Source organism: Pezoporus occidentalis, unplaced genomic scaffold, assembly GCF_034315485.1.
Source record: "Pezoporus occidentalis ecotype Australia unplaced genomic scaffold, CSIRO_AGI_Poc_V1 ctg32, whole genome shotgun sequence".
Taxonomy (NCBI): Eukaryota; Metazoa; Chordata; class Aves; order Psittaciformes; family Psittacidae; genus Pezoporus; species Pezoporus occidentalis.
In genome coordinates, this window is record NW_026915158.1 from 2928178 (window position 1) to 2942464 (window position 14287).

Consider the following 14287-nt stretch of genomic DNA (forward strand, 5'->3'; position numbering starts at 1 on the left):
TACACTACCGGGTGGGCAGCCTAAAGTTCCATCCCTCTAGTACAATGTGCATGTTTCCATAGATCTCTCTGCATGCAGAAAAGGGATCTAGGGCACTGATGGGGTACAGAACTGGTAAAACCTTAAAAAAAAATACATGCAGATGAATATCCCAATACAGTAAGCATTTATATATATATATGTATATTATTTATTATATATATTAATATATATGCTAATATATTAGTATATATATATACACTAATAGAATATATATTAGTATATATACACTAAGCAACTATACAATTGTCCCCAAAAGGTAAGACTTCATCTTTTACTTTTGATGTTTCCAATCATTTAGGTCTCCACAATAAATATGTATGAACTATCTGTTTCAGCTATAGTGCAAGGGGAATTTTACTTCAGTAAGTTAAAGCATTTTACTGCCATGAGGTTAAGGGGAGGGAACTCCTCTTCATGCAGCAGAAATTCATCATAGAAAAGCAATCCCTGAAAACACTATTTCAGTATTTAGAAACTCACTAATACATAACAATAAGCCAGCCAATCTAAAACTACATCTTTTGTTAATGTAACCTCATGGGGTAGTACCTAAAATGGACCACCTGTTAAGGCTGGATTAGCAGAGCTTTATAAACTGTGGCAAGGGATTTAGAAAACACCATCAGACGCCATCACCACTTCCCCCCCGATGCACAAAAGCAGAAAAAGCTTAGGGAAGAAGCCACTAGCAAAGGGGTGGGGGTGGAGAGAGAGGGAAGGAAAGAGGGAGTTCATTATTTTGTAAGCTATGCTTGCTCCCTCCCCTACTTAAATTTAAGGAGGAAAAAAAAAGGAGAGTTGCTAGCTGCTGATGTCATCAAAGTGCTAACATTAATCACTCACAGCATCACTGGTACACGCACGAGAGGGATATAACAGGGATGTTCAGGCAGTACACTGTCCAAGGGGAGGCAAGGAAGAGAGTGGAGAAAAGACATTTTTTCTCCTGTACATTCTTTGAAAAGCAAAGCAACAGCATCTTTAGACAAGATGTTCTCTTGCATGAATTTAAGTGGAAGAGACAAAGAATCCATGCCACCAGCAGCACCAGAGAAAAAAACTGAAAGCACCAAGCAATGAGAATTCAAGTCCAGAGAATCTGAGGGGAAGAATAAGCAAACTGGCAAACAGAGATCAGGCAGGAAATAACTCATGTGAAAAGGGAGGCAGAAAACTTAGCGTTTATGTCATTTTCACAGCAGCGTCACCGTATGAAAATTCTGTTCTGAAATTTCTGTCAGGAAGTGGCGGTAAGTACTGACTTTATAATCTATAAACCATCGAATAGGTTTTCCAACCATTTACATGTCAGTAATTATGTGTCTTTAATAACTGTTGTTTCATAGCAATAGAAATGTATTGCTGTTATTTAAATAAAATCCAGCCATCCTACTTGGAAAATGCCATGAGGATAAACTATTGTTTGTAGACTGTATTAGGAAGTGTTCTATAAAAAACAAATTACAATTTTAAGTAACTAGGATCTACTGGCTAAAGAGGAGACAACTGAGCAAGTAAAAGCTCTGATCTTACTAATGTGTCCCATTTTAATGTCTGGAAAAACTGTTAGATGCAAAAATGTGTCTAGTAAGTTTATTTGATAGCAAACTCAGTTCCTTTATCAAAAAGGGTGCACTTACCACACAATTAGAACGGCAGCATTACCTAGATCAGTCATATCTAAGGTTTCACATTGTATTGAAAATAAACAAATCTTTTTCTTCCTACTTCCCAGTAAACATAATCCAAACGCCTCAAGCAACAATTGTCATACAGTCACAGAATTCTTACAATTAATATAACTATCAATATCCCACTAAAATAATATATATATTTGCCAGCCTCCTATCTAGAATAAAATACAATAAAAGTATTAGAGAATATTTTCAGAATATATTAGGAGCAAATCTGACAAGGTGTCTTCACAAGGAGAATTTTCAATAGTCAGCTGTTATTTAACCAGGAGACTAAACATTTTAAACCTAATCATAAAAAATAATAATTTCATTTTTATGATGAAGCCATAAACAATGAAATACAGTGTTAATTACATGGGCATTTATCTTCATTGAAAAAGTAAGAAACTTTCATGGTGGAAAATACATCAGTGTCACTAGAAACTGGCTATTAAACTAAGAGAAACAAACTAAATTGCTGAGGGAGGCTCTTCTTCAAAAGTTATCCACAACAACAGTAAAAGCAAAAAAACCTTGCCAAACAAATGAAAACACCCACTGGCTGTTATGATATATTCCTTAATAGATGTGTTTGGAAAATTGCAGTAGGTGTTTTCTTTTTACTATTTACAGTGGTAACAAACTGAGAATCTCAAAACACTGGCAGTTTTTCTGATTTTAATTTTATCATGAGGAGTATAGTTCAGGGCAGACAGACTATGGAATTACATACAATCACTTGAACAGAAATGAGTCTCAGTCACTCTTTTAAAAATCCACTATTCATCCAAAAGATATGCTATAGTGAAAGCTGTTTTTCATTAACTAAGCTTAGTTTTCTTCAAAGAGGATGACTAGCATCAAGACTAAATGTTGTAATACTGATGCTATCATATCACAGCCACTGCTCTGTCAGTGGGTACAGATGTGCTAACTCACAGGCAAAAACCAGAGAATATTGGTGAATAAGAAACTAATGCAAACAATACTGGAGACAAAATAATGTGATGATGTTTCCACATGTTGTTTTGTTTTCCAATTGATTGAGACTGGCAAAAATGAAGACTTACGGATGGTAGAGGAATTTATCACTCAATATCCATTCCTGCCACCCCTCTCTTGCCACTTAACATTAGAAAATTCACTGCTCACAAAAGCAAGCTTTGAGATTATGTATAACACCTAGTTAGTAAAATAAAATGCAAGATACTCAGACTAGAGAGAAAAACAACTGCTGCATTTATTTTTGAGTCATCCTAAAAAAAAAAAAACAACTGAAAAGAAGTGGTTCCCCAATTGCAAATTCTGCCAAACACACTGTGTCTCATGGAGACAAGATACAACCAGTCACCTGTACAGGCAGCAGCTCTGGTTGAATTTCTATAAGCATATGTTTATCCTTTCACTCAGGAAAGAAATGCACAGTTTTAAATACTCCAAACTTTATGAACTTCCAGTTGTCACTTTTACATAGCAGTACCAAGAGCAGTTTCCTTATAAACTCCTCTCCTCAATTACAGAGCACTACAATTACAATCCACACAGCATCCCCAGTGCTGCAGCTTCTACGTTACCTTCCTGTAAAACGAACATCTTCCCTTCCCACAGCAAGATCAGCATCGGGAGAGAAGAAAACACCTGAGAAGCATCCTGATGGGAATAACCGTCCAAAACATCACAGGAAACACAGCAATGGTAATTTGGCCAAAAATGGCCAGCTGTGCCGACAGCTTTTACAGCATCATGTACCACCCTAACTGGAACAGCATGCTATCCAGTTACTCGAGAAAGAACTTTCAGAAGGAAGAGAGGGTGCCCACCAGCCGTTCCTCCTTTGTTGTTGAAAACCTAACTCCGCTAACAACGTACATTGTGTGCGTGACCTGCCAGTCTGCAAACCCCTCCAGTGACCAGTGCAGAGTTTTTAACACACTGGAACGAGACCCAGCATCTGCTAGCAACACCAAGAAAGAGCTGGCACTGGGCATCTGGCTCACCAGCAGCATTCTGCTCCTCATCATTGCTGCAGTCCTCCTGTATGGCTGCCTGCACCTTGTGTGCCGCAGGAGACGTGAGCACTTGCAAGGGCCGAATGGGACCTCCAAGCAAGACCACGGGAAAGTGTGGACCAAAAGCGCAGCATACGCCTTGGAGGAGCTCAGCAGGCAGAGCCAACTGATGCAGGACACTGAGGAAAAGCATCCAGGTGACATCCAGCTAGCCACAATCATAGAGAATCCTTCAGTGTGCAAGGAGCCTGCCATGCCAACTTCCAAAAGCCAGGAACAAGTGCCAATGACTGGACAGTGCTCTGCTATAAATTAGAAACCTTTTGTCAGGGAGGAGATTTTTGCTGCCTTGACATCCCAACTGCTTCAAACTCATCATGTGCATTGTCAGCGTTCATAACGGGCAGCTCCAACTGCTCACTGCAGTACTCCTGGCTGTACCTCTGGTGTCACATCTATTTCCAACAGCCTATACACAGCCAGGTACTCAGAGGCAGAGGTTCAGATGCCCAAGAAGTGAGGACTTCAGCCACACTCTTATTTAAAAATGAAGCATGTAGCAAGTAATTGATTTACATTTCAAGGGTCTGTTTTTTTTTTGGCTGCTTTCGTTAGTCTAAAACTGCAAATAAATACGAGAATTAATCAAAAGTGACCAAGAGACTTTTTTGGTGTTTACTAGCATAAACAAAACTGAGTAGAAGTTTTCAGATGGCAACCCAGAGTGCTACACTACAGGTAACTGGAATGTACAATCCAAGTGCAGTGGTTTTCCAGAGTGAATTCTACTCCCACAATCCTGACTGCTTCTCAAACTACACACTACAAACTACCACACTCAGACAACGCACTTTGCTGACCATGGTGTTCTCCATAGCTCCCATGTGAATGAGGTCAGTCTCAGGACGTAAGCCAAACTCACCTGGATTTCTGTCTGAAAATTCCCTTTGGCCTAAAAACATGGGCAAGATAACAACTCTGTAAGGACACTTCCAATGAAACCAAGGTAATATTCTGGATTATTGTATTTTGCACTCTTCTGCACCCACCACGAGCTACCTTCTGCTTCACGGGCAAGTAACTTCCTGTAGAGAAAATGGAGTTCAGAGAACCAAAGTCCTGGCCCTTCCTTCCCTCTTTCCCTTTCAGTTTTAATGAGAAAAATCATTCACCAGCTACAAATTTCTGTCCAACCACTCAGTACGTTGTGTAATGAAGGTAGCAAGGAAGTAAAAACTTGCCAAAACACATTTTAATATTATAACAAGAAAATCTGATGTTCATTTCACTCTCCCTTGAGCTTCACAGCAAAGTACCAAGAAAGGCCCTTTGAACAGAAATCTGTTCACCCTCACAACATAAGTCTTACCTGGCTTACACATATAAGTTGCCCTGTTTTAAATCTCTTAATTACATTTGTGTTGCATAAAACCGTAATAAATCTTAAGTATTGCTGTATAGTATGGTATGTCTACAAAACAAAGGTACACTGTGACTGCAGCCATTATAAACTGCTATTGACATGAACATACGCATAAAGTCAGCTCTTGCTGACACAGCCTGGTTGTACCAGTGAAGGCTGCAGAACTGCTGGCTGGGCAGCTGCCATCCTGTCCCACTGCACCCTGGAAGCCAAGGGGTTGTACGCTTTTGGCAGGAGAGCACCAGCCAAATATTTCATACCAAGCAGTGGGTCTTTTCAGCTACTGTATTTTGACAGTATTTCCCACAACTTGCGAAAGACATCAACTCTCATCTAGCTAGGAAGACATGAGCTGGCATAAGTTTGATGTATTTTCATACCTATCCTAGTAGGAAAGAAGCAGAGACACAGAAACCCATGCTGAATGGGGGCGATATTAGTTTTAGAAAACACTTCAAAAGGCATCTTCATTGTGTTAAGTTAGCAACAACATGTTCTCCACAGCCTATACCCTGTTTCCTCCAGCTGACACGCTTTTCTTTGTCTTACACCTCAGTCTTAAATAAACTGCACAGATGACAACAGTTTACTGCTGTTCCAAATGAAGGTGTTTTATGAAACAAACACTGAAGAACACTTCTGAGCATGAAGCCAACACTACAGGTTTACTGCCAAAGAGGGGCGGCAGACAGAAAAAAATGCTTTAAAACGATCTTGTAATTAAATTAACGGTTAACACTTCTCTCATCAAAGAGAGAAAAGATGATTTTAGTGTTATAGGGATGGAGCCAAGAGACACATTCTCATCTCTGCCAACATCTTGGGTCCTTGAAATCCTGTTTACTTCTCTGCATTTCTCTTTGTTTAGACAGGTTTTAAGGCAGTCTAATACATATATTTACATGCACTTATATGTTATAATACTTGTATATACCATACTGAGAACAAGGAGCAGTTCAGTCTTAAAGCAGCTCTGAGGCAATTCACCTAACATTGATATTTATACACAAAACCCTATATACAAAAAGACACACACATATATATATATATATATCACATTGAGAAGGCAAGGAGCTACCCTGGAAGTGCCCCAGGAATGGGATTTACTTCATCTAAATATAAGCCATTTCACCGATGGAGTTTGCTGCGCATTTCTTAGATAAACATTTATATTACCTCACCATGGACCATCTCACACCCACTGCAAATGGGCAATGCATAAGCAGTGTCATCTGACTTCTGCACTGGTTTTGATGAATTCATGTCATCACACACTCAAAGCTACATGATTCTTTGTCTCTTGCTCAGAAAGTTTTATTACAAATTCATTCAGGTTCATTCTGGCAACGCTGTGTTTCTGTAGTTCACTGTCCAGTTTTAACAGTGATCTAGTAAGGGGCAAGCATTCTATGTGATTACTAAACCCATAACAAGATGCAACATAGTGCAAACTGATGTTAATTTGTGCACCAGCAGTAGATAAAAATCATTATATTCACACTGAGAAGTATTTTCCAAAGGGGTCTTTGTTCACTAAAAAAATGAGTTAGCATCCACAAAATGCAGAAGATAAACAAACATGAAAATCCTTGGAAAAAGTTGTATAAGCCAGAAAGGAAGCTCTTAAATTCTGGTCTACACAGCCTCTATAAAACCAGGTACTTTATTAACATGCAAAGTTAGTTTCAAGTCCCCAGATGAGGCTCTTTCTTAGATTATTATTTTATGCATCCAGCCAATGTTACCAAATTTCAATCTGCTAACATTCATTTCATTAATCCTACACACATTTCACCCAAGTAAAGGTATTTTAATGATCATGCCCAATGAGCTTTTAAAATACTCCAACCCACTTGAAAGGCTGATGAGCTTTTGCAGGTCAGCTCCTTCTTGACAGCTCTGCTCCCAAGTCAGCCAGGAGAAGCGAGTTGTATCTGTGGGTTTCTGTTTTGCTAATTGGATGAAGATACTATTCAGAAAACTCTAGATGCAACAGAGAATGTGGACATAACTGTATATGCCAAGCATATACCATATATAGACCAGTTGCTTTGATCCTTTTAGAAATATCTGTGAATACGTGAACACTTTGAAAGAAAAACTAAAAATTTCTTTAATTTCTCTCAAGCAAGCACATTGCTTCTTCAAAGCTTCTGCATGAAAGGTAGTCATTACAGTCCAATATGTGCATGTTTGAGTGTACATACGCACAAGTAACTAGAGTATTTTTTTCTTAGCCTAAATAAACATCATGTATTGTTAAAAAAACCCAACCAAACAACCCAAAACAACCACTCCCCGCCCACCAAACCCAAACAAAAAAAAAAACCACACACACAAAAAAAAACCAACAATACCAACCAACAAAGTCCAATGAGAAAAATAAAAAGTTATACTCCTTGGATATGTGATCAATATAAAGGACTAACCTCAATAACTTGAGTAGTTCAAGAAAACTCAAAAATACAGTAAAATTAAAAATACATATAACCATTAAAGGACCCAAACAAGGATGTGACAAGACTGGCTATATAGTATATAGAATAATATCATACAGTTATATCACACACTAGAATGTGTAGCCTCTATCACATAAGAATTACTGTTGCTTGCTATATACAACAGAAATATCCTCCTAAAATTCCATTCAGATATCCTCAATTCCAGAACACTTTAGATTCAAAAATAAAAATATACTCTTGTAAAAATTTAAAGCTACAGAGAGACAGGAATATTTGATAGTATAGGCATATCTAGTAGGAAATTTGCTCCAGAAATGCATCTCAGAGCCCCCTCGATTGCTTCTGCTCATACAGAAAAACAATCAGATTTCTGAGTATACCTCAGAATAAAGATTACTAAACTCATTTTAATAATGTAACCTGACTGATAACTGGGTTCCCCAGGTAATCCTCTTTCATTCACCCCACTGTATCATCACTTAGATAAATTAAGTTAGCTATCTCTGCTAAATTCAGTGGGTTTTTTGCTCTTTACAGTGCATCTGGTGAAATCCTAAAATAGTAAGGAACACTGTAACTCCAATGTAAGAAAATCCCACTTCCCTATAATTTACTGTTCCCTGTTGGAGGATAATTGTAGAAAACACTGTTCACACTACCAGACAATCAGCTGTTACGTTCCACATTAAAGATGTGAATCTTTATCCACCTTCCACCATTTTAAAAGCACGAAAGTTTTACAAATGCACCAGATACATTAGGATTGAAATTTGTAACTTCTGAGCTATCTCTTCAGCTCTCAAAAACTAGCTTGCTGGGCAAATCACTTCACAGAGATTACAGAGTATAACTAGGATATGATGTGCAGAATGTAACAGTAACACAAGGACTAATTGTGCTCATGCTTAAGTAGAAGCTAGATAATGAAAGTAGTCAGATGAGAAAACAACACAGTACACATATAAATTACAAAGATAATTGAGTACATAATTATATAATGCGTTTTTTTTAGTCAACAACCCTCTAATTTGATCCTTATGCTTTTATTCATCTTTCCCATACTTTTATTTTGCCACACTGATACTCAAGAGAACAATGCAAAATTAAGAGTGACATCTTGTTAAATATTCCCAAATGACTTGCTGAAGACACTGCTGCTGGTTTTTACTGCTGTTGGAAGAAGCTCAATATTTCTGACTGGATAGTAAAAATGCAGATATATGTGCTATGCCTTTAGCTGTCATTAAGATTCGGGTAATAATTCTGAAGCATAAAAAAATAAATCTGCAGTGATCAAGGAGAATAAATCTATCCATCCAACATACAACACTGCACGCGTGAACATACCATTGGTCCTGTGAATACGGGCTAACTTTCCTCCCTTGGGTAACTGTATGAAAGCCCACGACTGTTCTCTTGGGCCAAGTACTCTCTCTCAACTTGTTACCCATATAAGCTCCTTTCCAACCTCAGCACTGGACACTGCCTTAAGGCACAGAGTACATGACAGCATGTCATGTACACTTCCATTGAAATCTTGCATAAACATTCCAGGCACTCCTAATCTACAAAGAAAGAAAGATGATACTAACAGAGGAGATGAGATGGCCAGAAGGCCAAGCTCATCACAACAACTTCGAGGTTCTTGGGTTGAAGATGCCAAAGAAATGCTACTTTTCTCTTTTCTTTTTTTTTTTTTTTAATTTATTTAATAATTTAAGCAGTTTGATATCTGCTAGTTTAAGATGGTCAAAATCTATGATTCCTTCTAAGTCAGATAACATCTGAAGAAGTTTTCCATATATTTTCCCTTTTCTCCTGCCATCACATTTTCTTCACTGTAACAAGGGAGCAGCTGCACTCAAGATGGGCTCTTGCTCTCACTTCACCAGATGACTAACTAATCTTTTCTTTAAGTCTCCTTTGCCACTATAAGCCACCGTGCAATGCAAGGTGTCAGACAGCTGTGTCAGATAAGACTAACCATCAGACTAATCACTTGCACTTTGGCTGAAACATATGGTGAGCTCCACACAAAGTCTGAAAAAAGCTTGTATGTTGAAATTGAAATACTCACAATTGTATTTGAGTCCATTTTTAATAACTTTCCATAAAGTATCTTTAAACATTAGCAAACTGTAAATATAAAGGGAATCAAATCCAACCTTTGATCCATAGAGATACTGCGGCTGTGCATTAGGCTGCTTATCTCTCTGAAACTCCTGAGAAAATGGTAGCACGGTCCGAACAAATCTGTAAAAACAAAGTGAAGAATTCATTAATTATACTTGGGTTAATAGGTGTGTGCCTAACACACCTTACCCTGTATAATATTGCTTTTATTTACACATAAAATCAAAGCCAGATCAGTAGCCTTTCAGCCCAAGCTGAAACTGGGGAAGCACATGTTCTACATTGCCCAAAACCCTAGACACAAATCATAATGCAGTTCTCCATCACTTACCAGGACCCTGTTCTTCCAACAGTGTGTAGGGTCCCAAAATATTTCTCACTTCTACTCTAGCCCAGCCCAGCCAAAAAGAGAAGCAACTAACAAGGTAGCAATAGCCTCTCTTAGAGAGTAAGGAAGTTCCTTCCAAACTTTTGCTTCCAAAATTAAGTCATTGGGAATAAAGTACACCTTCAAAGAAGAGCATGGAGTTTCTATTTAATGTTTTGGAGCTTTCCTCTCCTCCTCAACCCCTTCCCCAAGAAACTACAGCAGGAGAAATACTTTAGGTTAATAACTTTTTAAAAATTCAGGGAGAAGGGTACAATCCTTGCAGCAAAATTAACACTTCAGAAGTTTGATCATACTTTAGCGTGAGCATGTACAAATATAAATCATGGTTAACTTTACCCTTCTATCTTAAGAGGATGACAAGAGAACGACAAATATATGTAGCACTGCAAAAGAGAGGATCAAATAGCCTATTCCAAGCTGAGGGCCCCAGGGTCTGAAGAACGGTGCTTGGGCAGAACTCTCTGGGCATGAGTCCTCTCAAGAACAAGCCGCGCAGGCTGACTCCCCTGATGTTGCTTGTCAACTGTGTAGTGCGCATTTTCCAGCACTGCAGTTTTAGTGCAGAAAGAAGTTAACATCTACTACAATTCCAATTCTGCTTAAATTTACTAAACAGGAAAACTATTGGCGTATGTGTTTATGGGTTGGATAGCTATTTGTGTTTTAACTAGATAAAAAAGATTTCATGGCAAGTGGTGAAAGCTGTATATACACAGGGAAGAGGAAAACCAGCTATTTAAGAAGTGTACACCAAATGTCCGTATCAGGTCAGGCTCTTCTGAGTGATACCAGAGTAAAATAAATGCATCTGGAAAAAAGTTTCAGAGAAGGAAGCTTGCAGTACATTGTAATATCATAAGATACAATTATACCTTGACCTATTTTTGTTTAAAATATATTTGAATTTAATCAGCAAATTAAATTATTAATATTTTTTCTAAGAAGAGCATGGAAATTCCATTTTTAGTACATCCATTTTCTAGCTGAAAACAAAACTAGCCATGGTAATAAAAATTGTTTCATTCAAGCATGTATAAATTGCACCATGTTGCTTACATTTATTTCAACATTGTTTTATTTCTGAATAATCTGAATGATTCTTGTGAGAATCTATAATCTTAGGACAAGGTTTTCTGTACTTTTTTAACCTGCTGAAATATAGGTATACCTACAGTTTCAGCTACTTGCTCATATATATTTTAGCCCTGACTTTCCAACAGTACTTGTGCTTGCTGAAGTCTAGAAAGTGCTTGCTTTTAGAGCTTTAAGGAAAAAAAAGATAATTTATGCATATTATTTTTAATACTATATATATATAATTCAAATCCCCCGACACATATCCACAGTTACCAAGTTTTCCCCCTTCTCTCTCACTTACACAGCAAGTGAACATTTCCTCTTGAGATTACTTAAATCTGCTCTCTGCACAGATACTTCATTAATGAGTTTGAGAGAGGCTGTAAACATTTGATGGAATTCAGACTAATCTGCAACATATGACAATCCCAAAGATTACTCTATTTCCCCTTCTCTCTTTCCAAATCCTTTTTTTTTTTTTTCAACTGACATCAATCTTCAAACCCTAAGATAACCTCTAAAATGAAAGAGATCAAAAGAGATACCATGTCATTTGAGATAAAGCTGGGTTTCAGTGTGCAGATGCGCTGGGCAGGAGCTGATTTGTTATCACTAAATTAAAACCTTTACAAGGAAAAGAATGTTTCAGAATACAAATGTGGGTGTATCCCATGACTTTGGAAGCTGTAAGTATAATTCAGAGTCTTTCCAAAACAGTATTAGGAATATATTTGAATTATGACGTCATTAGTGGCCAGGAGCAAACGAGTCAGACTACATTTGAATTGAGAAGAAATCACAGCCTCAGAAGTTAAACACTGGAGAAATACTTCTGAGACAGTCCCCAGGTTTCACTAGCTCCGTACAAGCACAAGTAACTCCTGTGTGTTCTCCAGTGCTCCTCTACATTATAGGGGTTCCTCCGTCTCTAATGTTTCAGAGTAGAAGCAAAACAGTCTTAAAGCTTTCTTAAAGACCTGAAGCAAGCATCTGTTTTATACTTTCTTGGTCTAAAGATGTAGAGAGAAGAAAGAGGTTCTTTGGTGAAAGATGCCGAGAGAAGAAAGAGGTTAAGAAAAGGAAGTAGGAGCAAGATATAATGTCAAATCTTATGAAGGGGCTATGGTTGAGATTGAGGATACAACAGGCTAATGAGAGTGTATTGTTCTAGGAGGTATGTCTAATCCAAATATATAATTCCGACAAATATTAGAGAATTCTTCTATCAAAGCTAAGGGCTATATAGAAATCTTTACAGTTCAGCATCATCTGCTACTCTTCAAAGTTTTTCAGTGTGTGCGATTTCTTTTTGACATCGTGCTGGCTGGCTTCCTCCTGCTCCTCCTCCAAGAAACAGAAACATCTCTTTGAAGGACTGAAGCTCTTTGAATATAAATGATAAAGCTAGGCAGACTTTCACTTTCCCTCTGATGGAAACCTGCTGGATGCAGGTTTTGGCATACTCCAAGATAATCGGTGCTTTTCATTTTTAATCAGTGTTGATGATCTCCCAGCAATTTATCCAATTTAATCAACGCAGGTTGTAAGCAGTCAAAGTAGGTTAAACAGATGGAAAGCTTGCTGGCTTACCAGAGCTTTGCAGCTGTGATTGCTAAAGGACAACATGTGCCCTGAAGTATTTCAGGGGTCCAATAATTTTATATTAGTGTTTCTGATACCTACACCAAGGAGTTCATGGTTAGCACTTTACAAACGAACCTAAATGATACTATGATTCTAATTACCATAATTGGCGTAAGAAAATAAGGAGAAATCTGAGAGAGACCACTTCAGTCAATGAGCCTGCTGACTGCTACTGCAGCCACCTGATCAGAAAGACAATCTCATTCATAAACTTGCTGAGCTTCATCTCAGATGTAAAAAGACATCACAATCCTCCCTCCTGGCTCATACAGAAGTATGAGAAGTATGTCCTCTTCTGCACTTCCTTGTCTAGTCAGTATGCACAATTTTAACTTCCAGCCATCTCAAATTAGTTTGTCACATCTACCAGATCTAAAGGCAGCCTTAAACCTCCTCTCTTAGTGAATGCTAGATCTAACTCACCCTTCTTGAGCAAGAGAGAGAACAGGAAGCTACAAAATGAAGTGTGAGGAAACAAGCAGAAAACAGCATAAAAGAGTAACAGATACTTGCCACTCTATTGCTATCACCTTTCCTTTCGGCAGAAAGACCTTTTTGTTTGGTGATGGTTTTTGGGGGTATTTTTTTAGGTGGGGGAAGGTGGTTGACTACAGTCACCCCTACTTTGCATTAGCCTATATGCCTAGACCATTTGGCAATTTGTAGCAGAATGTAGGTAGCTTTCACTGCCAGGGCTGCTTTTCAGGTTTGCTCCAGGAGTGGCTGAAAGGGCTGAAAATATTTCTGAGCCGTGACTCTCAGAGTATATGTAAGACAAGAAGACACAGATGTTCTCTTGTGAAAACTAGTCTCAAAAGCACTATGAGAGAGACAGAGAGCTTGCAAAGAAAGGGAGAGACGCAGGCAGACAGGAAGACTGAAAAATAAAAAGCTGGTGGTTTTGTTCATTCCATGAAAAATCTGTATCCTCAGAAGACATATGTCATACTGCATTCGGAAGAGTGCTATACATGTGAATTTTTAGCAAAGAATATACAGATCTGGATAATGTATTGAGGGGAGATGCCAATGACACCAAGCTGTGTGGTGCGGCTGACATGCTGGAGGGAAGTGATGCCATCCAGAGGGACATTGACAGGCCCTTTAGACGTGGGTGAGTGCAAACCCAGTGAAGTTCAACAAGGCCAACTGCAAGTCCCTGCACCTGGATTGGGGCAATCCCAAGCACGAATACAGGCTGGGCAGAGAACTGTACTGAAAGCAGCCCTGAGGAGAAGGACTTGGGAGTGTTGGTTGATGAAAAGCTCAACATGACCCAGCAATGTGTGCTTGTAGCCCAGAAAGCCAACCGTATCTTGGGCTGCGTCAAAAGGAGCATGGCCAGAGGAGAGCCATGAAGATGATCAGAGGGCTGGAGCACCTCATTTTCTTTACTGATTCTAAACTGGTCTTCTCCTCCCATAATAGCA

General features: G+C 38.5%; 2 protein-coding genes across 5 annotated transcripts in view; one reads left to right on the plus strand and one right to left on the minus strand.

The window, feature by feature from the left end:
- Window positions 1–14287, minus strand: part of CYFIP1 (cytoplasmic FMR1 interacting protein 1) — an 80468-nt gene that overhangs the window by 21654 nt on the left and 44527 nt on the right. For all 3 annotated transcript variants that reach the window (XM_062628620.1, XM_062628619.1, XM_062628621.1), the window contains one exon: window positions 9778–9865. In XM_062628620.1, the coding sequence (XP_062484604.1) occupies window positions 9778–9865 (88 nt within the window). The remainder of the gene's footprint in view (window positions 1–9777; window positions 9866–14287) is intronic.
- LOC134168669 (fibronectin type III domain-containing protein 9-like) lies at window positions 602–5185 on the plus strand. Of its 2 annotated transcripts, none has more exons than XM_062628639.1 (2): window positions 602–1292; window positions 3327–5185. In XM_062628639.1, exon 2 carries the CDS (start codon window positions 3372–3374, stop codon window positions 4041–4043), a length of 672 nt encoding a protein of 223 aa, XP_062484623.1. In that variant the 5' UTR covers window positions 602–1292; window positions 3327–3371; the 3' UTR covers window positions 4044–5185. The 2 variants fall into 2 exon arrangements, with proteins under 2 accessions (XP_062484623.1, XP_062484622.1); XM_062628638.1 differs by having other exon boundaries at window positions 608–1292; window positions 3241–5185.